A 22,831-nucleotide genomic window follows, 5' to 3' on the forward strand; every position below is an offset into this window, starting at 1 on the left:
ATTAGATTCATACTTGTTAAATTTAATATAAATATGATTTATATTATATGCCATAAAATTGAGAAAAAGAACTATGGTGTATATATTGTATATGATGCAATATTAAAATTATAGGTTTTAAATATAATATGATAAATTAGTTATCATATTTATTTATATTTATTAATTAATTGATAATTAACTTCTTTTTCTCCATAACTACCCTTATTTGGGTTTATGGAAAAAGTAGGATAAAAGAAAATGGTTTTCTAATTATTCCGTTAGACATCAGATATACTATCGAGTACACAATCGAGTATCTACACAATTGCTTAAGAGACTATATAATAACCTCATTATCTAAATGATCGAGTAAGTTTGCCTATGCGATAGACTTCGTCGTCTACACGACTATGTTGTTGTGTACTCGATCGTCTTCCTCCTCCACACTCTAAATCTTCCCTCTAACTAAAATTATCCAGAGCCCACCACTCTTAGATTCTCACACCAAGAATCCAAGGTCACCAAGTGTAGTGTCTGATTGGTTCGAGGATCGAGTTGTTGCTTGTTGCTATTTGAGGGAGTTGGTGACTTGTTCGAAGAGTTCGTGAACAAGTTAGATCGAGGGATTACTTGAAGAACGGTTATTCAAAGGTATAGTCTCTTGATTCTATGTTTTTTTTATTTCAAAGCATGCTATAATTTAAGATTTATGCATAATCTATTTTGTATGACTGTAAACGTATGTGTTCAATCACAGTGGGATTTGGACAATCCGCTTCCGCTCAAAGGTTCTCTGTAAACGGAGTTCCTTCAAATTCAACTTTTCAAGACAAATCAAAGAAAATATGAAAACTTAGAAAGGATTGGACACTAAGGGGGAGAATTTTAAAAACAGAAAAAATCCAAAAAGTGAAGAAGAGGAAGAAAGAAAAGAGAATATGGAGGACAATGAGTGAGAATGAGAAGATAGAGGGGTAAGGTGGAGAGAAGAGGAGTGAGGTGACGAAATATTAAAAATATATTTGTTTCCCAGTCATCTGCCACATCATCTATTTACTCAATATTATATTTAATTTTAATTTAGTTTATTAGTTTGAGAAACCTTTAAATCTATTCTTGAAAACGAACCTTTAATATTAATATTGTTGTTTTCAAAACTTATTAGAGAAATATTATTGTTTTGAAACTTATTAGAGAAATATTGTTGTTTTGGGAGTTCGAGACTAGAGGTCGAACGTTGAGAACTCGACTGATGTGGAGGTCGAACGTTGAGAACTCGACGAACAAAGAAAAACTTGGAAACAATACATAGGCCGAAACTTCAACCTCGACAAGGGAAATCTCGCGAATCTCGCTTAGGTTGTCAAAGGTTGAAGTTTCGACACACATCCACCCTCGAGATTGCAAGTTTATTACTTTTCTTTTTCCCTCATAGAGGAAATAAAGTAATGAGATGGTATACTATATGTATCTGTGTACTCGAGCTGCTTCTAACAACCTATGCATTTTTTATCATTTCGAATTAGACGGAGTTTTGTGGGATTGACGTGAGGGGGTGGGGATGGCTATATTTCTGGAGCGAACTTGAGGCGAATATGAAGCGCATGGATACAAGTTATGCCTTGGAATGAAAGATAGTTCCGAATTAGCTTTGTCTACGAACAAAATTTTGTATATTAGGTTGTCAAGGTTACACACATGTCGAAACTTCAAAGCGATTAAGGAGATAAGTGGGCTGAAGCAGATTAAGGAGAGAACGAGATTCAAAGCGAGATAGTAGGAGAGAGTGAGATGTTGAACAAATTTTAAGAGAGAGCGAGATTCAAAGCGAGATTTTAGGAGAGAGCAAGATTCAAAGCGAGAATGTTGGAGAGAGCGAGATTTAGTTTATATTGACTAATCTGACTAACATTGAACTTGGTAAAATGAAGTGGTTGAATAATTGAAAAATGAGATTAATTCAGGAATACACATTGAATGCTAAGATTATGCATTGAGTTTCTGGTAGTAGATCCATAATCAAAAAAGTGTTTGTGATTGTTCAGAAGAAATGAAAACTAGTAATCATTAATGGAAAAATAACAACAATAACAGAGAGAGCGAGATATTGAGAGATGAGCGAGAGTGAATAGATCGAGATCTTAGGAGATGAGCAGATCTTATGAGAGAGCGAGATCTTAGGAATAGAGCGAGACTAAGAAGCGAGAGGAAGAGAGCGAGAGTCCTTCAATTCTTCAATTTATTTTAACTTTCCATAGAAATATATATAAAAAAAAAAAAAAAAAAGAGAGAGAGAGAGAAAAGAGCTATTAATCATACTATAATTGAATAATCATTAGATTACTATACTATAATTGAATAATCATTAGACAACAAATTGAATATATTAGATTATTATACTATAATTGAATAATCATTAGACAATAAATTGAATATATTAGATTATTATACTATAAATGGAATATATTAGATTATTATAATGTAAAACTTTATTGATTACAAAAAAAAAATGAATATACAGTAGATTATTATTAAAAAAAAAATATTTATTATTCAATCCCTAACTATCTGGAGCCCGTCTTAGTAACGAAGGACACTTCCTTCGATTATGTCCTAACTGGTTACAAAATTCACATCGTTGTCAAGTGGCTAGTTCTGTCCAATCCATCTCATTGTGATAACGTGAACTTTTCGGTCTACCAGGTCTTCTCAACAACGATGGATTAGGATGTAAGATGGGCATATTAGGGTGCGTGATCCAGTAATCTTCATGCGGTACAGGTTGAAATTGAGGAGAGTAACATTCAACATACGTTGACAATTTGTAGTAGTCCTCAATAAAATCTTCGTAGTTCATGTTAAAATGTGAGCAAATGGCCATAAAATACGAGCATGGAATGTTGAATACTTGCCACTTGTTACATGAACAGTACCGCTCGGTATGATGGCTTTTTCGAGATCACTAAGTATGAAACACCTGAGAAAAATTGTAACACACGAAGAGGTGTGTTTAATTTCAGATCGACATGCTGGTATAATTGCAGCAGTGAACAACCCAGCAAATGGTTGGACGAGACCGAAATGTCACCATCGTTTCTACTTACGACATATCGTCGGCAACTTCAATAAAAAAGTATAAATTTAATTCATTGAAAAATTAAGTTTATTGTGTCAGGTGTCAGTTTCAAATTCAAAAGTTCAACAAAGCAATTGAAGATATCAAAGGAATAAATCGGAGCTGTCTAAGTTTTTTTGACAACATTAGTTTAGAGCAATGGACTCAAGCACATGATGGAGGATTCAGATATGGGTGGATGACGACAAATCTATCAGAGTACATAAATGAAGTCATCAAAGGAGCTCGAATGTTGCCTATAAATGCCCTTGCTCAGATAACATTCTTCAAATGCGTGAACTATTTCGAAAAAAGAAGAGTAGAAATAAGGGATGCATTGGAGCATCAAGATAAACTCAGGACTTGCTGATCCCGATGTTTTGTACAATCAGTCCATTCATCAATCATATATTGTATGGTGAGATCGTACTACTGGAGGAATATCTTGCAGACATCGAGAGGCAGGATTTATTCAATTGGACTGGCATCTGATCACAGCCTTGGTCGAGAGATGGAGGCCCGAGACGCATACATTCCATATGTCTGTTGGAGAGTGCACTATCACTCTACAAGACATAGAAGTGTTGTTGGGGTTACCTGTTGACGGTGAGCCAGTCACTGGAGTGATGTACGATGACTGGTTAGAAGTTTGTCAACTGTACCTCGGTGCGACTCCACCTGCCGACAAGATTAAAGGATCGAGGTTAATTTTAATATGGTTTGAACACAATTTTGTGTGCTCACAAATGATGCAGACGAGGAAACCGTCATAAAATATGCACGAGCATATATACTACAAATGATGGGTGGAAATCTGTTTTCAGATAAATCAAGTCATTTTGTTCACTTAATGTTCCTGCCACTATTAGCTAACCTCCATGATGTGGGGCGGTATTCGTGAGGTGGAGCATGCTTGGCATGGTTGTATAGACAACTATGTAGCAACAAGACCTGAGGTTTGAGAGATAGCTGGGTCTCTCATACTTTTGCAACTATGGGCTTGGGAGCGATTTCCAACAATGGCTTCACAGCTACATCATGTTAATGACGCTCAATTAGTTGGACGAGTCTACGGTTCTCGATATGTTGTTTTAATTCAATTTAATTTTTATATCACTGGTCTATTTAATTTAAATTCTAAATTATCAATTTAAAAATTTAGGTAGAGAGACAAATTTTGTGTGACTAGGACAGCCACACATGTAGTCAACCAGTATAGATACATATTTGATCTGCTTCAACCTGAACAGGTACATTACACTAAAACTAATTGATTATTTTATTCACACTTTTATTATATTTGTCTTGAATATTCTCTAATATAATATTTTGTGTTTCAGGTTATTTAGGAGCTGTACAAAATTATTGTGCATACTTTGCCTAATTTGTACGAATGGTCAAAACATATGGCGGACGATGAGTCCTCTCATATGTTTTCACATTGGTGAGTGGCATCTTCCTGACAAGGTGATGAGACAATTCGGTTTTCAGCAGGATGTCCCATCGTCTTGTAATACTGAACCCGTATTGCATGATATTGACCTAAGGACTGGAGATTGGTCCGAAAAAGTTGTACATTTGGTAGTGCGATGGCACTATCGTGCAAGGTTTATTGTAGTGGGGGTTTCTCTTGAATAATTTGACACAGATGTCACTCCAGAATATATTCATTGGTATAATAATATCACAAGGCGCTCGTCACTCGTCCGGGAGCGGCTGTGGGTCATCTGGTAAATGAATGAATATTATCTAATTTTTTTAATTTAAATTTATTTTGAATATTGCCTAATTGTTTTATAATTTACAGAGATCGAACAACAGTAGATTTCGTGATGTTGCGAATGATCCGAACCAGGTTCTTGCTATATGTAGTGACAACCAAAGCTATATGGAGAAAATTCATTATATGTACGATATACCTATGGTTCCTCCACAAGCTCCTAGACGTAGAGGACCTGTTCGAGAAGAGAATGAGTTTGATGAGGTTGCACATAATGTGGAAGAGTTGCCCCCTATGACGCAGACGCAAAGTCAAACTAATTATGTTAGTCCGATTATGATGATGCCAGCATTTTGTTCAGGACATTATAACTCAGAGGTTGGTCATCCGTCTTCATATGTGCATAGACATGGTCGGGGTCGTGGAGAGCATAACGAATATTTATATTATGAAGCGTCTGCAGAGGTACCAGAGCAACATCAAGAAGAACCCGAGCAATCTCAAGTTCGAAGTCGACGACGACAACCAGCTCAAAATCGACGACGTCTGCCTTGTGGGACACATTGATTTTTGTAATTATTTTTATATAAATGAGATATTTAATTTACATTTTTTTATTTTTATGAGTTATTATTTTTTTAATTTATTCTTTTTAGAGTTTAAATAAAATAATAAAATATTTTTAGAAATTGTTTTTATAAAATGAAAAATTAAAAAAAGACTAAAAGAAAAAAAGAAATGATTAGAAAGAAGGTGGAATGTGTAATAATTAAAAAGGAAAAAAAAAAGGGGAAATTTGTACGGTATTCTCGCTCTCTATCAAAATCTAGCTATTTCGCTATCGCTCAAAATCTCGCTCTCGAATTTGATTGGGAAGTTAGCTCACTTGCTGAGATGACGAATCCAAGCTTTGGAAGGAATTCCAGGGGGACCTTATGAAAATTTAGAAATATGATCTTTTGACAGAGAAAGATCTCCGGAATGATAATTAAACAGACTCAATAATAATGTTAGAAAGAACATACAAGTGAAAGGAAGGTTGAGGGTTCAAAATTCGACCTATCTAGGTCGAATTTTCAACATTTGACTTATTTAAAAAAAAAACAATATTTTTACAAATAGTTTGAAAACAATAATATTTTCCTAAATAGTTTCTAAAAAGACAATATCCTTTTAATTTTCTCCTTGAAAACTCAAGGACTAAAATAATTAATTTGAAAACTCAAGGACCAATCGCACCTATTCTTGAAAACTCAAGAACCAATCACACCTATTCTTGAAAACTCAATGACCAAAAGGGTATTTTTTCCAAAAAAAAATATATTATGTAGTCGTGTGTTCAAAAGTTACATTCCAAATTTGTGTTTAGTGTATCTTTACTTTGTTTGAATTTGTTATGTTTCAAGAATGAAATAAATAAATGTACATTTGGCTATTTAAAAAAAAAAAAACTATACAAAATCAATTTTGTTTAGAAAAACTACACTAGATATCTCAACTCAACTCAACTCTACTCATTTTTACATCCTAAACACAACTTTCTGACACAACTTAACTCAATTTAACACTCCAAACACAGACATTTCAACTTAATTCAACTAACTCAACTTTGCACTCCAAATACAAACAATTTAACTTTCGAGATAATCTAACTTCTCATATAATAATTACCAACTCGACTGCCCCAAAAGAATTTTTCGACCTTAGGAGTACTGTTTCCAAAATTGATTTCAAACTCGATTTCACAAGTAAAGATGGGAAAGAGAAGAATCATCTTACCGAGCACTTATGACGCAATTGTCCAGATAATTACACAGAAGTTCTTAATAATAATGTTGGTTCATAATAACATGCTACAAAAACTAATGTTAATTAAACAAAAAACAGACTTTTAACTTTTCTCGAGCTTACTGCACCAAAGCACTGGTGTTGTACACAAGAAGAGCACCTCCAGCAAGAAGACCAGCCAAGGTCACTGCCCAAATGGCTAACCCAGTAGTACCTAAAATTCAATGTTGTCCACAATATATCAACAAATATATTTTGTGTAATCGCAATGGAATTCCATATTTCAATTCTATCCATAAATGATTGTCTTTAATGTTGACATTTACTAGGCATTGATATTGACTTCTGTTTGTTAAGATAATTTTGATGTAATTTCTCTGCAAGGTTATATACATGAAAACTAACTCTAAATCAAAATCAAATGCACACATCGTTGGGTTAAAAAAGTATAGAGTTTGACATGCTAATAAAGTAAGATTGGTTGAATTCCAATCGAAATAATATCAACAGTTCATATTTCAAGCTTTGAGTTCCTATATTCAAACTTATAAATGAAAGAGAGGGTTATAATATACAAAGTGAATAACTTACCATGATTATCTACAGCTTTAAGTTTTCATGTCAAGTCTAGTGGTTATTTATGTTTTAAGAATTGCCGACACTTAAGTTGTGGATGATGTGTCCAGTGTCGGATGCTTGTTGGACAAGTGTTAGCAAATTTGTTTTCACAAATAAACTTGTATAAAACACAAATAAATATACATTGTTATACATGTATCGAATACTTGTTTTTTTTAAGTATAACAGAGATTGGAGATTCAAACTACAAATTTTTCTGTCACTAATACATCTATATGCTAATTGAGTTAGGTTGTTGTTGACGATAATAAATAAACCGATGAAATTGTAATACTATAATAACTATTTTTGAGAGTGAAATAATCCAATCATTTTTTATGCATAAAATACATTAACTTATTAAACTTATTTGTCTCGGAACTTTTTTTAAATACAATTGATATAATGTTTTAAAAAGTATACTTGTTAAGCTAACAAAATCATAACTTTTAAGGTATATGAAGAAGAAATTAATGATGAAAAAAAGAAATTGAGCAAACATTAGAAACTGAAAACCCACTTTTCAACACCATTATTCATGATTTCAGCTCTTCATAATTCATGTATTGTCTACTGAAAGTAGATTAGATGCCTATGTTATTACAAATTCATAAAATATTCAATCAATCATAAAATTATTCAGCAGGCACATTCAATTCAAATTACTAACATATAAAACTCAATTCCGTAATCTAATGTATGTGTAAATATTATATGAATGATTCAAACGAAATAGGATTGCAGAATCAAAAATGGTGGAAGAACTTACCACCAACATAGACGTCACCACTTGGAGACCAGTCTTTGGTGTCGTAGATGGGACTGCAAAATTCGAGAATACAATAATATAATACACATTAGTTTGTTAATGCGATAATAATGGAAGATTTTCAAATTAAACATAAACAGTAACGCTTTGAATTCAGATTGATTTTCAAATTCAGAAAACTATGAACAAAATCAGAGCCAGATGTTTCACCTGTAGCCGTCGACATTGGCCCCGTACTTGTCGACAAATTGGTACACTCCCTTTCCCTAAATCAATCAAATTCGAAAACAGTATCAAATTTAAGTTGCAGAGTAGCTAACAATTATCAGATTACTAAAACGTTAGTTTCATCAATGGAAAGAAGAGATTCAGAAATCCGAATGATAACCTTGCCCTTCCTTCCGGATGCATCAAGTCCATCCCTCAAATTCATCGAGCCATTGATTCCTACACGCATTACATCGAAAAATGAGTCAGAATCATTGATAAACTAAAAATCAGTCTCCAATAAGCCAAAAATCGCACCAATCGGTGGTTAATTTTACCATACGGTTTGTCGGTCTTGATCTTCTTCCCGCCACTGGCCTCGACCTTGAAGGGGACGGAGTTTCTCGCCAGAGATGGAAGACCTTTCGCCGATTTCTCGACGGTGAAGGGAGCTGGTTTGAGACTCACTGAGGTCATCACCGAGGCCGCCATTTCCGATCGATGAGCTTCTTCTTCTTCTTCTTCAGGTCGATAATCTGCAATGGCGCAAAACGGAACTCGGAGCTTGATAATCTGAGAAGTGTGATTGGTAAGGCGACACGTGGCATCTCGTGAATGGCGGTAATCCGGATATAATCTTATTGTGTTATCTGAATCTTTTTGCGAACTATTTTAGCCGCTTCCATTGAAGTTCAAACAATGGCCGTTGATCTTTGGTTTAACGGCTGTGATATTTTTTTGTTTTGATTTTTTCATTGATTTTTTAAAATGTTATGTATTTTGTCTTTAATGTCTTGTAAAACTAAGGCCACGTAAATTCCTTTTAATTATGAGCACCACATAAATTTCAAAAATATTGCATTGAATTTTATTTAAATCATAGATGTGATTAAATTTATCCCAAAAAGGATGCGAATAGTGATAATATCAAACCATCTAGATTGAGATAAAATGAAAGTGAATGTTTTGTATTGAGTGCGTGTGATTTAAAAAAATAATTATTTTATTAATTCAATAATATGTGAACGTGAGAATATAAAAAATTATAACATTCTTACTTGGTTAAGCTATGCTTGAATTAGTTTAATAATGATTAATATGTGATATATTTGTTTATTTATTTAATTAAAGATATCAACAAAAGTTAGGGTAGATTTTTTTTATCAAGTTTTCTAGCTAATTAGTTAGATACTAAATAAATTACAATAAACTAAAAGACTTGTCAATTTTTAGAGATAGAAACGACTATAAAAATAACAGATATGAGTTACATAAGTGCACATCATCTTAATGATATACTATCAATACACTAATAATATATTTAAAATTTTACTTGTAATGCATATTGACATACTGTACAGTACCAATACTATACTTGAAATGAATTAAACTCGTAATAGAAACGCACTATATAAAAATTAAGCTCATAGTTCAATAATCCTAAGTTTGTAGAAATGAAAAAATTACCGAATACACCCCAAATGAAATAACCAAATGTTCAAAATGTCTCTCACGGTTAAAGTGTCGGATTGCTATTAGATATTTTGATGATACACTTGATTGATGTTAGATATAATGTTTGATACATTTATGTCTTACATCAAGTATTTATTGATTGAAGTAAATACACTTATGTCTTAGAATATACGACTAATACATTTAGATTATCTAATTAAAAGAACAAAAGATGCATGTTTTACTTTAATATAAATTATTAATTGAATGTTAATTGTTGTTAGATATATTGCTAATACACTTAGAATGTTAATTATTATTAGAAATACTGTCGATACGCTCATGTCTTACTTCAAATATTAATGGATTGATATTTGATACACTTATGTCTTATATTTGATATACTACCGATACACTTAGAATATCATACTTATAAAACAAAACAAACACGTTTTGCTTCAAAATAAGTTGCTAATTGGATGTTGATTGGCATTAGATACATTGTTGATAGTCTTTAAAGTTGATTGGTGTTAGATGTGTATTGTTGATGCACTCATATCTTAGTTCAAGTATCCTTTTGATTGATGCTTGTAAAATTCATGTCTTATAATCTAATATATATTATTAATACATTTGGAATTCATAATTTATTTTATAACTACATATTTTCTTAGATGCATGAAAAATAAATTGACATGTATTACCTACCATAAAGTCATGGTTCATTAAACTTAAAAAAGAAAAAAAGAAAAAATAAATAATCTGAATAATAAAAAAAATTTGAGAATGTATTTAATAATTTTCATCCCTATATTTGTTTTCAAATTTAATTATCAAGTTTAAACCATTTATAACAGTTCCTCCGATTTCCAATTCCAAATAGCTAGAAATTGAGTCAATGTTGAAAATCATCATTTATTTTAGGGTAATTGTTTTAAGTGGCAAAATTACTGAAAATATTTTGCTATATTGTAAATAAATTGGCACATTTTCTTATATTTAAAAATAACCTTTTATTTTATCCTACATTTTTGTATGATTAATGGTTCATCACACACATATATTTGAATTTCCAAGTGATTTTTTTTTTTTTTACATGTGAGATGGAAGAATCAAACTTATTAACTTTGAGATTGATAGTATAAGTATCTTGTCATGTCTAAGTAAATCTTACATCAACATAAGTATTAATAAAGGAATAATTGTATAGACGACCTTTTTGTAGGGTCCAAATGAAAGGTAACCCAAAATTAAAAGGGACAACGGAACGAATGTGTAATTTTAAAAGTAATTTTAAAAACTGTCAATTAAAATATACTACAATTATTTGAAGACACGGACCCATATGCTCCTATTTAAATAGAAAATCTAATAAAAAAATCAAAACTAACCAAATTAAATCTACTAAAAACTAACGAAATAAAATCGAATAAACTAAAACTAACTAAATCAAAAACGCAAACAATATGAATTAAAATGAAATAAACTCTAATTCTAAAACCAACATTTAAATTAATATCTCGCAAACCAATATCTTAAAAAGCAAACTTACCTTAAAAAATACCACTTTTTAAAATTTAGAAAACGTAATTTTACATTAGTTCATTGAAACTAGACAAGTGGATTAATTTCTAAATTTTTAATGATAATAACTAAAGTTGACATTAAAAATAAACAAATGGATGAAGTTTGACTCACAAATACATATTAAACAACTTAAATACCTTGTAACGTATATATATCTTACGGTATACTAAAAAAATAAAATATTGACTGAGCCAATCAAAATAACTAGATCTTTCTATAGGAATTTTCTAGGAACAACATACCTATACTCTTGAAAATAATTGGCACACCCTCGGAAATAATTTTTCCATCTTTGTTTAATTATAGATATTCATAGAGGAATTTCCTTTGAAAATTCATGTAGATGTTAACTTTGTATGGATTGAGATTTAAAATTTTAAAAATTTAATCCCACAAATTAAATGAATAAATACCTTGTAATCAGAAAGATGATTTGAATTAAGTATATCTTTTAAGTTTCTAGCTTTAATTGCCTCCATAACCAAATTCTAATCATATTCTTGTTGTTTTTCCAATCACATAGATTTTTGTAGCTTCATTGATGAGTACAATAGCAACAATTTCTTAAATTTTTTCACTTCGCTAAACGATCACATAATATTTGTTGTTTATAAGTGTGTTGTACGAATAATTTTGATACACAACAAAATATTGTTACACGCATTGAGCCCTTGCATTTGGTGGCTATGGAGTGTCGCACTGTGAGGAAGAAGGAAGTTTGAGATTTCGGTATGGAGCCTCAAATAAACACATATTTTATAGAATGATAGAAAATTGAAAATAATAAAGTCTATCATTATAGATTCACGCTTAAATTGTGATTAAATAATCTAGACATAATAATTAACTTTATTAAATAAAAAGATATTATGTTTAGCTGGTAGAGAATCTCAATACTAAAATCAAATTAAATTTTTGGCTTCAAAAGACATCCATGGGTTTCTAAACCTAAAAATTAGGCATGCAAATTGGACTTAATTGAAAGATAGATTTGAAAGAAGTCATCAAACAGATATATAGCAATTGAAAAAATTAGACATTTTCAAAGAATTTTTAAAATAGACATTTTTTTAGTCCTACCCTCTCATCTTAGACATACCATTTCTCAAATTGAAATTTGACATCGGACTAATGTCACCACCATGTGAAATTACTACTTTTAACCCTTCTTATTCCTTTTACATTTTTTATCTTTTATTTCATTTTTTAGGTGTTTCTTTTTCTCTGTGTTCTTCTTCTTTCGTTTTTGGTTGGTTCATCTTTGTCATCATCTACATTCATATTCATCTTCGCTTCTACATGCATTCATCTGCATTCGTCGTCTTCTTCGAGAGCAAAAATCAAGAATGACCTTGAGCGAGAATGACTTCAAGTGGCAGACCCTCGCATGCATCTACGGTCAAGTTGGTAACTTCACATGAAGCTTATGTGAGCAGGTCATTTCTCATTTGTTTTTCTATCTGTTTTCCTCCTAACCTTAGGAATTTGAAGCTAGAATAGAGGGGAATAAATGATTCCAGTAGCCAAGCGTGGGCTAGTCCAAGGCATGAAGCAATTGAAGTTGATAAGAATCAAATTATCACTATATTTATTCTTTTTTCTACTTCTTCCAAGTGCAGGATAACCCAAGGGGTTGCGGTTTTTTTTTTCCCTACTAATTGGGGCCCTCCCTTCACCACCCCATGGGGATGGTCTACAAGACTCATAACTACTACTCTTACTACTTGACGCTTAACTAGCCAACATTTAGATCTGGTTTGAATCTTGGACCATTTTCATTTTAGCCCCTCAAATAGGGCCATCCATCTGTCGAAGTCATAAAAAAATATAATATTTATTCCATTCCTAATTTATGAAAATAAAATAAACAACCTACAGTGTATTCAAGAGCGGCTAGAATCACGTTGATCAATAGGTAAGTAAATCCATAAAACCACCTACAATTTCACTCTAGACCTACCTCTAAATCAAACTATCTTCCCCCCTAATTCCTCACCCACAGCAAATTATGTTTAGAAAATTTATAGTCAAATGTAAATAAAATAAAATAAAATAAAAACACTTTTTAAGCACTCATTCCAAACGAGACCAACTACAAATAGCTAAGAATCTGTTGGAATTTAGAAGCAGCGGCCAAGCCACTAAGAATGGCCCCTTCAATGTTAGGGCTTACACAGAAATCTCCACAGATGGCCACCCGCTTGCTTCCATCCCAAAAGCACTTTTCCTCTCTGGCTATGCTTGCAGCTGGAAAAGCACTCCCCCTGCAAAATCCACCCTCACAGTTACAGACATTCTCACACATGGAAGAAGAGAGCACAAAGTAATAAAATAGTCAGCTCCGGCTTTGTTTATCTTGTGAAAAATGAGAATTTGAACCTTCAACCTAAAAAAAGCACATGCTCAAACTAACTTTTACAAACTATAAACAAGCAAACCAAGAACACATTTCACAAACTCAATTCTTGTATACCATCAAAATATCAATGGCATATACTCAAGTCATAATCCCAAACTTAATAGAGTTGTGAGCCAAATACACCCACTAAAAGCTTTATGCCTCGATTAAAAAAACATTTGGCTCTCCTAGATATAACCCACCAACCATAGTAGGAAACCTTTTCCAACCTTCTTTATCCACTCCTTATGGAATCATAATGCAAAACTCTCTCTCTCTTCCATCATGCTTGTTAACCTTCACATATTCATCACAAGAAGATTCGATACAGGGCTTTTAAAGCTGTCACATAGCCCTTGATAGATGTGAAGTGCAGAGAACAGAATAATGGCTTAAAACCGCCAAACTCCTAGATTCAAGCTCTAGACCCTCAAAACTTCTTTGAAAAAATTCTGAAACAATTGGTTTTCCGTTTGATAAAATCTCATTTGATATTCCACGTCCCATAATAACTAATTAAAAAAGAAAAAGGCTGGGCTAAAGAATCAGTTGAAGATAAAAAACTGAGAGGTGTCAGAGGAACTCAAATCCCATAACATTTGAGTGATTGAAAGATTATGGATCACTAGAAAAAAATATATGTATATATTAAAAAAACAGTCAATTTTCATTCTGTTTAAGAGGCAATAATATCTTGCATTATCAACACAGTTGGTAGCGGAGTCATGACTTCTGTGCTTGATGCTTATACGTTGTACTGAGTGAAATTGACAGTCAAACAGGCGGTTCTAATTCAAATGCTTACCATCTATGAGCTTTCATAAAGAATGGACGGGGCATGTTAAGACCAATGCTTTGTAACTCTTGATAGAGTTCTTCAACAACTTTCTTCAACGTGGCATCTGAAGGTTTCTGAAGCCCATATTCAGCAATTACTCTCTCTGCATACTCCTTTGTCGAATGCAAGATCCATCGTTCACTATTCCAACAAAAATGAGAGTAGTAAGGATGAAACAAACAAATTATGAATAGCAAGCCCAATTAATGCTGATAGTTTTGCTTCACGATAAATAAAAATGAGCATACCTAGCAGACGAATGCCCTGGCTTGCTGCTATCACAGTAAGCCCAGCTTAGAACTTTAGAATTCTTTATAGAGAAACCTTTGAAGGGTATCTGACAATTGAACAAGGACATCCATTAGGCCAATGTCTCTCCATGGAAACCAAATGAAACCGGTATTAGAGTAAATTTTAAACCAGGACTATTACTGTAAGATTGATTCAGTGAAAACTTTGTACTGAAGGTAAAGAATGATGGATGCCAACAAATGATTTTTTTAAAATACTATTTATTGGGAATTGAATACAACTCTATAGTAGTTTGGATATTCAAAATTAGAATATTACCATAGAGAGAGGCTGTTCAAATGCAAGCATCAGAGCAAAACATGGGATAACAGGAATGTTCTGCAGCATAACTGCCAAATCTGGAACCAAACTAAGATCTGCATAGTTTTTAAGAGTCAGATGAACCTATTGCATAGGCATACTAACCATGGTTTATCAAAAGTAAGACTTTTGGCTGCTTGTCCACCACCACTCCCTAATAAATATGCAGATCAGTTCACACTACAGTGGGAATATCTGAATGTTGAAGTTGCAAGATGAGAGAAAAATGGAAAGGCAATTTAACTTTGTAGAATCAGTTACAATACTAACTGTAAGCTCTTTACCCCCTGCAAGTCTGAATAAAAGAGCAACAAACCAGAAGAGAAAAACAGAGAACAAGAAATGGTGAAGACGATAGAAATGTAGCTTTACTACTCCTTGTTTTCATTTATAAACAATTTCTTCCAAAAGAACCTCTCCATACAGTCAATCAAACAGTCACACTCGTCCCTCCCCAAAATGGGGCAAACCTCTCCCCCAAAATGACTCTCCCTTGTCCCTCCGAAAGAAGAAAATACAAACAAGGAATACCCCAGCATCTTAGAGAGAGCTGGGCACTTCTCTCCTCGCCAAAAGCCTTCTCACTTTTAGCAAATACTTTTCCTGCCTCCTTCAGTACGATCCCTGCCCTTTTGTAACAGCCTCGTGGTCCCCTCCAACCTCTCTCCCCACCTTGATCATCATTGGTTGTTGTAACATTTCCCTTTTTACCCCTTCTTTTATAAGTATATATTATTTGTGGCCTTACACTAACATTGTAGAAAGGCAATTTATTTTAAAACTAACGTTGTAGTAAAATACCAAACAAAATATGAAAATAAAGAAGAAGACAGGGGGAGGGCCGGGGGAAGAGAGAGAGAGAGGGAGGGAGGGAGGGAGGCCAGAGGGCAGGAGGGGGAGATAGAAAATTAATGCTAAACACTATAGTTCCATCAAATTGAGGCAGTCATACATTTAACAAAGAGAACTTGACCATACAGCTAAACATACCGTACAGGTGAACATTAAATGTCCGAGTAGGTTGGCCAAATGTATCTTCTAAGTCTAACCTGAAAGCTTTGTGTCTCAAGGAAATGCTATCTTGTATAATGTTCACCTGTAAGGTATGTTAATTTGGTGGTTTGAATTTTCATACAGCTAATGCAGCTCGAATAATGCCAAAATATATTCTAATGCACAGCGCCAAGAGATACTTGAAACAAAAATGACTGAAGAAGATCCAACATTCAACTTACCCAGAGGTGGCACTCGTCCTGTTACACTGGTAAACCTTGGTGAAACTATGTTTTTGTCTGATGCAACAATACCCTCAAACTGACCTAAACTTTGTCCATCAGTTCCCAACAACAACCATGAATTATCCCTCTCCAACCATTCCATTCTCCCAACACTTACCCCAAACTTACTCTCAACACCTGAAAAGAAGCTGAAAATAAGCACCATCGTAATTTCATTTGAAAGCTTGAATTGCAAAGATTTATAGAGAAAATAGTAGGTGGTATACCAGGTTCATGACATAATGCTTTGCAAATAGAATTCATGCCCGGAGTACCCACATATCTGCCACTTGCGCCTTCCTAAATAATATTGATACTCAGACAAATTGATCCCATAAAAAGCATGATAGGATTAGCATAAACAATCATAACAAATATTTCTCCTGCTGCGGCAGTCATCGCATTGTATGTGGAATAGTAACTTCAAGAGAGATACTTGAGCTTAACCAAGATTCCTTTTGCCCCACAAGGTTCACAAGGTAATTAGATACACTCACTCAATTCTACTATGATCTACAACTTTCAAAAGCTGCTATATTATGAATTATATAAAAACTAACTGTTACCATATTTATTTGTCAAAGGTCCAAATCTTAATGTAGCAGAGAAAACTTGGTAGATTCTCAAAAGTCTTTCGACATTATGTATGGATTTCACATCCCAATCTTTTCAGATACCAGTGATTACATTATTTCTTCGTCTACTTCACATTTAAAACTTTCATCCATCTCTCTCGTAAAGGGGCACAAGGTTGAACAGGTGGGGCAGCAAGTAAAAATACATTACATACATGGTGAGTAGACAAAGACTTTGGTGGTTTCATTTAACTACTAAATGCACTAAAAATCTCAGTTAAATGTCAGAACTGGAAACATAACAATGAATGAGCCAGTTTAGCTACATTTCCCAGCTATGTGCAGTTGATGAAGAGGCTGCAAGCATTCAAATAGGATTATGACGATTATCCATCATAGACCAGCTACTCGACAATATTTGGAAAATGGAGGAAAAACAAAGCATGGAGTTTTAACCTGTTCTATGCTGGTAAATTGATTGGAAAAGCAATCAAAAATGCCAAAACTCTCTTTCCATTCAGCACAAAGATTTTTTGATTCCCACTCACGAACAAGACTCGATACTTCCGGGGAGCTGACAGTAAAGTATGGGGCACCATGGTCGAAATGCAGTTCTTTCCCATCTTCTGCAATTTCTCTGTTAGAAATGCCAAATTGTAAAATTCAGAATAAGCTGATGAACTATCCTTCTATTCATTATTATTGTTGAGATCCCGTTCATCCATTCTCGGTCATTATTATTGTCGAGATCCTGTTCATCCATTCTCGGTTTTCTCACTTTGATTTATAAACAATTTGAGCACTCATTCTTCGAAATAATAGAACGGTTTTCATATAAGATCTTTTCTGATCTTCAGCAAGAAGCAGCAAAAAAATTCCCATTCGGCAGTTTGTGATCTCTCTTTTTTCAGCAATCATAAAATCGAATAATCGCAAGACGCCCAAACAAGAAACGAGAGGAAATTCGTCTCACCTCCGTTGAGACATTCTTCCACCGGGCCCTCTGGCAGACTCGAACAAGGTAACCGAGACCCCATTTCTGGCCAAACTCCATGCGCAAACGGCTCCAGAAACTGCCCCATAAACCCATCACAACTTTTAAAATCATCTCTGAATTAATGGCTTACAAAATCAGAAGCAAGAGAGGGAGGTGATGATTCGCTTACTTCCACTTCCCACGACGGCAACTTTAGAGAGAACGGAGCTCATGGCGGTGCTATTCCTCACTGCGACAATTTCGATTTTTCCTCAAAAGTTGAGGCGACGGTTGGTATGGAGTTTACGCATTGGAAGGAGACGAGCTTGTGGGCTGCATTCGTCCACGTGTTCGATGATCTCTGGCTTCTCAACACCCCTGCCTACCGCCGTCGGCTGCACGGCCGCCGCGGTTCGCCGGGCGCAGTGAAAATGGTGCTTTCTCCCTTTCTTTTCCTTTTTAGGGAATAATACATCTTTGTCCCTAGCTTTTAAAATGATTCAAATTTGTTTCGAGTTTTGTTTCTATCTAGAATTAAAATTTCAAAATGTTAAAATTTTATTATTGAGATTTAAATTTTATTTTAGTAGTTTGAATTTTAAAATTTTATTTTTGTAATCTTAATTTTTTATTAAATTCTCATTTTTAATTGGACGTGAATTTCTATTAATTAACTAAAAAAATTGTAAAAAGAAATTTTAAGTAAATTCTAAAGACAAAATATGAGTATTTAGTAATAAATTGAGCTCAAACGTGTAAATCTTGAAACATAGAGACTAAATTGAAATAAACATTTAATGTCAAAGTTAAAATTATAGTATTTTGAAATTTAATGACTAAATTAAAACCAAACTCAAAATATAAGGATTATGTGTGTAACATTTTGAAACTAGTGACTAAATGGAAACTAAACCCAAAATTTATGGATAAAAAAGACTATGATATATATATATATATATATATATCACCATTTCTACCCTTCTTCTTCCTTTCTTTTTCTTTTAGAAATAGTGAAAAACAAATCCCATAAACCATTTTTTAAAACTGGTTAATTTTCCTATTTATTATCCATATCTTTATCTTGGTCATGTTCAAAATTACTTATAAATGTAAACATCAAACTAAGTTTTATCTCAGTAAAAATTTACGTACACCCTTTCATTCAAAATCAGAAATTTGGTCTCTCATCTTAGTTCAATTAATATAAAGGATATATTTCTCCACCACCATCATGTCTAATCACAAGTCTAGGTTCCTAGCTATTAATTATTATTAGGGTAATTATTTTAAATGGTAAAATTGTCGAAAATATTTTCAAGTATAGTAAAATATCATTTTCTATAGACATCGATCACTTATACTAATAAATGTTTATTGCAGTATATCATTTATAGACAATGACATTTAACTATATTTATAAATAAGTTTGTTCATTTTTTTATTTTGAAAACAACCCTAGATCAAAGGTGAAATCAAAAGATATTTGAAAACAGCCCAAGCTCAAGATTTAATTCCGCTGTTGGATAAATCTTGCTTGCAGTCTATCACTAATAATAATGACATTTTGCTTTATTTATAAATAGGTTGACTATTTTTCTTTATTATTATTCGAAAACAACCCAAGATTAAAGGCAAAATCAAAAGATATTTAAAAAGAAAATTTTTAATTCCTACGTTGGATAAAACCTCATAAATAATCTATTTAATAAAATATTTCTAAATAGTCTGATAAAAATTATTAAAGAGAGGTTTATCATATTAGATTAAACTCTTATTATAAAGATATTTTCAAATATAGTAACATGAATCAAAATATTTATAAATATAACCTCGGTGTCGATATAATGTGGTATTTATTATATTTATAAATGTTTTAATTAAATTTTCATTTAAAATCATTTGATTTATTAAAAAAAAAATCTCGATTAATTAAATTTTTTTTAACAATATCCTATCCACGAATTAGCTCTCGAGCCTTTACAGGAAATTCAACGGTATTAACTATTACGGTTTTCAATACTGCCGTTCTAGTTTCTTCTACCGACAGCGATTTGTTTTGAAAGTCAAGTCGAATTATAGACTACGTGGACAATCATTAGCTTCACACGTGTTAAACGCTTTGCAAATTCAAGAATTATATATAGTAGGCTTTATTTCACTGTAATTTTTTACCACTGAAATTCATGATTTAGATTTTCAAGATCCGATTTCGATGGGTAGTTTCTGTTTTCTTTTTAAGTTATTAGTATGTTTACTAAAATTTTATCGTGAAAAATTGATTAAAGGCTTGTTTGAATTTATTAGAGAAAAAATATATTTTTTTAAAAAATATTTTTATTTAACTTTTTGATAAAATTTAATGAAAATAAATTTCAAAAATTATTTTGAATAATTCTCGATTTAATTTCAAAATTAAATATTTAAAAGTTAATCCAAATGCATTTTAAGTTTAAAAGATTTTTACCATTATTTGTTTGTTTGGATGATGTCACAGTAGCTTCTTCCTTTTTTTATCATCAATATTTTCAATACTCACGATGTAAATTATAATCACTTATTTTCCGTACTACTTGACATGAAAAAGCATTATTCTTTTAAGTCTATGTACGTTAAATCTCATTTCAAGTTAGTTATTGTATTTTTAAATGAACAAAATTGATTCTCGTACTTTCAATATATCTTAAAAGTTAAACCCAACTTTTATTGTTGTTGTGAAGTTAATTTTAGAGAAATTTTTAAAAACAAAAACAAAATTATATTATTTATACAAAATAAAAAAATTTAATAAAGTCTATCAGTAATCGAAACGGATAGAAGTCTATCATTAATACTATAGGATAGATGCTAATAGAAGTCAGTGTTTATTAATGTTTTTTTTCTCTTTTTGCTATTTTTATAAATAGTTTGATATTTTTTATATCTGGAAAAATTTTCATTAATTTTATTGAATTTCATCACATCGTAGTAATAACTTTCATTGAAGAGAGACATGATAATATATATATGTTCCTAAAATCTATAGAAGGAGATTAATAGAGAATTTATTCAAAAGAAAAATTAACAATAACTCTAATGAATATGAATACTTAATTGCATTTCGAGTAACACTTATCTTTGTGCATCCCATCATAATATGATATGTGGCAAATTTTTCTTGTTTATTTTTTAAAATACTTTAATTTTTTTTATGTGAATGATAAGAATGAGATACATCAAGATGCTACTCGAGATACACCCAAGTATTACCTATTTTGAAATTATTAAGCTCCAAAGTAAATAGAGATAAAAGAAATAATAGATTGATATATTCTTTAAAATCATCAAACCGATTTTGTTTTTGTTCTTTTTATTATTTCTTAATTTAATATAGAGTGAGAGATCCAAACTTCATACATTTAGTTGATAGTTAGTACAAACTATTTGTGTGCCAACAAATAACTCTTATTCTTCATTATTTTAACACATGCCCCAAATATTGAATGAGGTATAATGTATGACTTCTTTATTGTTTTAAACACATGCTCCAAGCGTTGAGTGAGCTATAATATATAACCAAGAAATTACATAAGATTTTGAAAAGATTACATATTATATCGATCCTCTTCATGATCGATATTCCACTTAGAAAATTTAGAAAACAAATGATAGTTTGGAAGTACGATAAAAAAAAGAAAGTTTTATTCGAATCTTGAGGTTGTTCTTGGTCATGAAAGATGGAGAAAAACTATTCAAACAAGTTCTCTAGGGTGGTAGTTGTGAAAGATGAAACATTTTGTTATTTTGTGTATATTTTATTGAATAATAATAATAATAATCAAGATGTACAAAAATGAATAAATAGGCATCAATAAATCAACCACGAACAATACACTCCAGATAAATATTAATCTAGAAAATACAAGAAATGAAAACCTAAATATAAGGATTATAATATACCATATTTTTTTAATTTAAATGCTATTTGAGACAATTTCTCCCAAATTTGCATCGGTTACAAAAATTGCATAAAGTAAAATAATGGATAAGAAAAACAAGAAAAAGAGAGAGAGAGATCTGTTGACCAGAATTTCTTTAAGAAGAATTTGTTCAGAAGAATTTTATAGTGTCATAAACAGAGTGTTTGTTTTGATATTTGCAACAATTTTATCCTAACGAAAACGACAATATACATATAGCTGTGTTGTTTTCTTTTCATTCTGTCAATCTCCCCACCAACTTAAAATAACATCTTATAAAAGGGGAAAAAGTTCAAATGTGATATAAACCTGTTGGATCTAATTTATTTGTACTGTAAACTTTCAATCTTATCCAACTAGAAAAAACTTAAATAAATGTTATAATTTTTTTTTGCACACGAGTTATGATAAAAAAAATGTTATACATTTTGGACCGAATGATACAATCGATATAAAATAAGGACAAAAACAACGAGACTATGAAAACAACAAAGTTCAAGCTAAAATAGTACTTTTTTGCGCCGAGAGGAAATTAGCTCGAGTAAAAACCCAAATCAATGTGATTGCCCTCAACTTAGCAAAATGACCAATGAGGCATGTCTCGTGTTGCCCTAGCCTAAAACATCACTCTAGGACCAAAATAGGCATAGGGGAAGATGCTCGAGCAATGCCGACCTTGTCCAAATGGAAAACAGGGCACATCCCCTCGTCCTGATGAGATGAAAAATTATCCTAAAGCAAATTTGAAACCCTATCGAAACAACTTAAGTCAACACTTTTATAAATACATCATTATAGCTATACGGAAAGAAAATTCATTCTCAACTCACGAACTCTTAACTTGTTGCACTTATTTGCTCTCTAACTTAAAAAGCACCAGAGCACGTAGGAAGCACCACATTGGCAAATCACTCTCTAACTCAAATCTACTGTTGCTGTCACGTGAAGGTCAAATATG

General features: G+C 32.2%; 2 protein-coding genes across 2 annotated transcripts; both read right to left on the minus strand.

Moving 5' to 3' along the window:
* Positions 1 to 6,572: 6,572 nt before the first annotated feature.
* Positions 6,573 to 8,696, minus strand: LOC150038769 (photosystem II 10 kDa polypeptide, chloroplastic-like). Its single transcript, XM_090308896.1, has 5 exons — positions 8,538 to 8,696; positions 8,381 to 8,439; positions 8,203 to 8,258; positions 7,993 to 8,045; positions 6,573 to 6,819 (listed from the first exon to the last, which is right to left on the minus strand). Exons 1-5 carry the CDS (start codon positions 8,689 to 8,691, stop codon positions 6,725 to 6,727), a joined length of 417 nt encoding a protein of 138 aa, XP_090165022.1. The 5' UTR covers positions 8,692 to 8,696; the 3' UTR covers positions 6,573 to 6,724.
* Positions 8,697 to 13,121: 4,425 nt separating this feature from the next.
* Positions 13,122 to 18,430, minus strand: LOC120086079 (FAD/NAD(P)-binding oxidoreductase family protein). Its single transcript, XM_039042517.2, has 9 exons — positions 18,108 to 18,430; positions 17,915 to 18,014; positions 17,398 to 17,578; positions 16,594 to 16,666; positions 16,325 to 16,504; positions 15,048 to 15,145; positions 14,726 to 14,814; positions 14,445 to 14,618; positions 13,122 to 13,505 (listed from the first exon to the last, which is right to left on the minus strand). Exons 1-9 carry the CDS (start codon positions 18,148 to 18,150, stop codon positions 13,334 to 13,336), a joined length of 1,110 nt encoding a protein of 369 aa, XP_038898445.1. The 5' UTR covers positions 18,151 to 18,430; the 3' UTR covers positions 13,122 to 13,333.
* Positions 18,431 to 22,831: the final 4,401 nt, after the last annotated feature.

The sequence above is a fragment of the Benincasa hispida genome, chromosome 1, assembly GCF_027475165.1.
Source record: "Benincasa hispida cultivar pf3 chromosome 1, pf3_genome.v1.1, whole genome shotgun sequence".
NCBI lineage: Eukaryota > Viridiplantae > Streptophyta > Magnoliopsida > Cucurbitales > Cucurbitaceae > Benincasa > Benincasa hispida.

What these genes read in the sequence shown, in the direction of transcription:
- LOC150038769 (XM_090308896.1), bottom strand. Translation starts at nt 8,691, where the DNA reads ATGGCGGCCTCGGTGATGACCTCAGTGAGTCTCAAACCAGCTCCCTTC. An exon ending in CAAGACCGACAAACCGTATG is followed by an intron (nt 8,440 to 8,537) that starts GTAAAATTAACC and finishes TAATGCGTGTAG; the next exon opens with GAATCAATGGCTCGATGAAT. An exon ending in GCCAATGTCGACGGCTACAG is followed by an intron (nt 8,046 to 8,202) that starts GTGAAACATCTG and finishes CGAATTTTGCAG; the next exon opens with TCCCATCTACGACACCAAAG.
- LOC120086079 (XM_039042517.2), bottom strand. Translation starts at nt 18,150, where the DNA reads ATGAGCTCCGTTCTCTCTAAAGTTGCCGTCGTGGGAAGTGGAA. An exon ending in AATTTACCAGCATAGAACAG is followed by an intron (nt 16,667 to 17,397) that starts GTTAAAACTCCA and finishes AATATTATTTAG; the next exon opens with GAAGGCGCAAGTGGCAGATA. An exon ending in TTGAACAGCCTCTCTCTATG is followed by an intron (nt 14,815 to 15,047) that starts GTAATATTCTAA and finishes TTCAATTGTCAG; the next exon opens with ATACCCTTCAAAGGTTTCTC.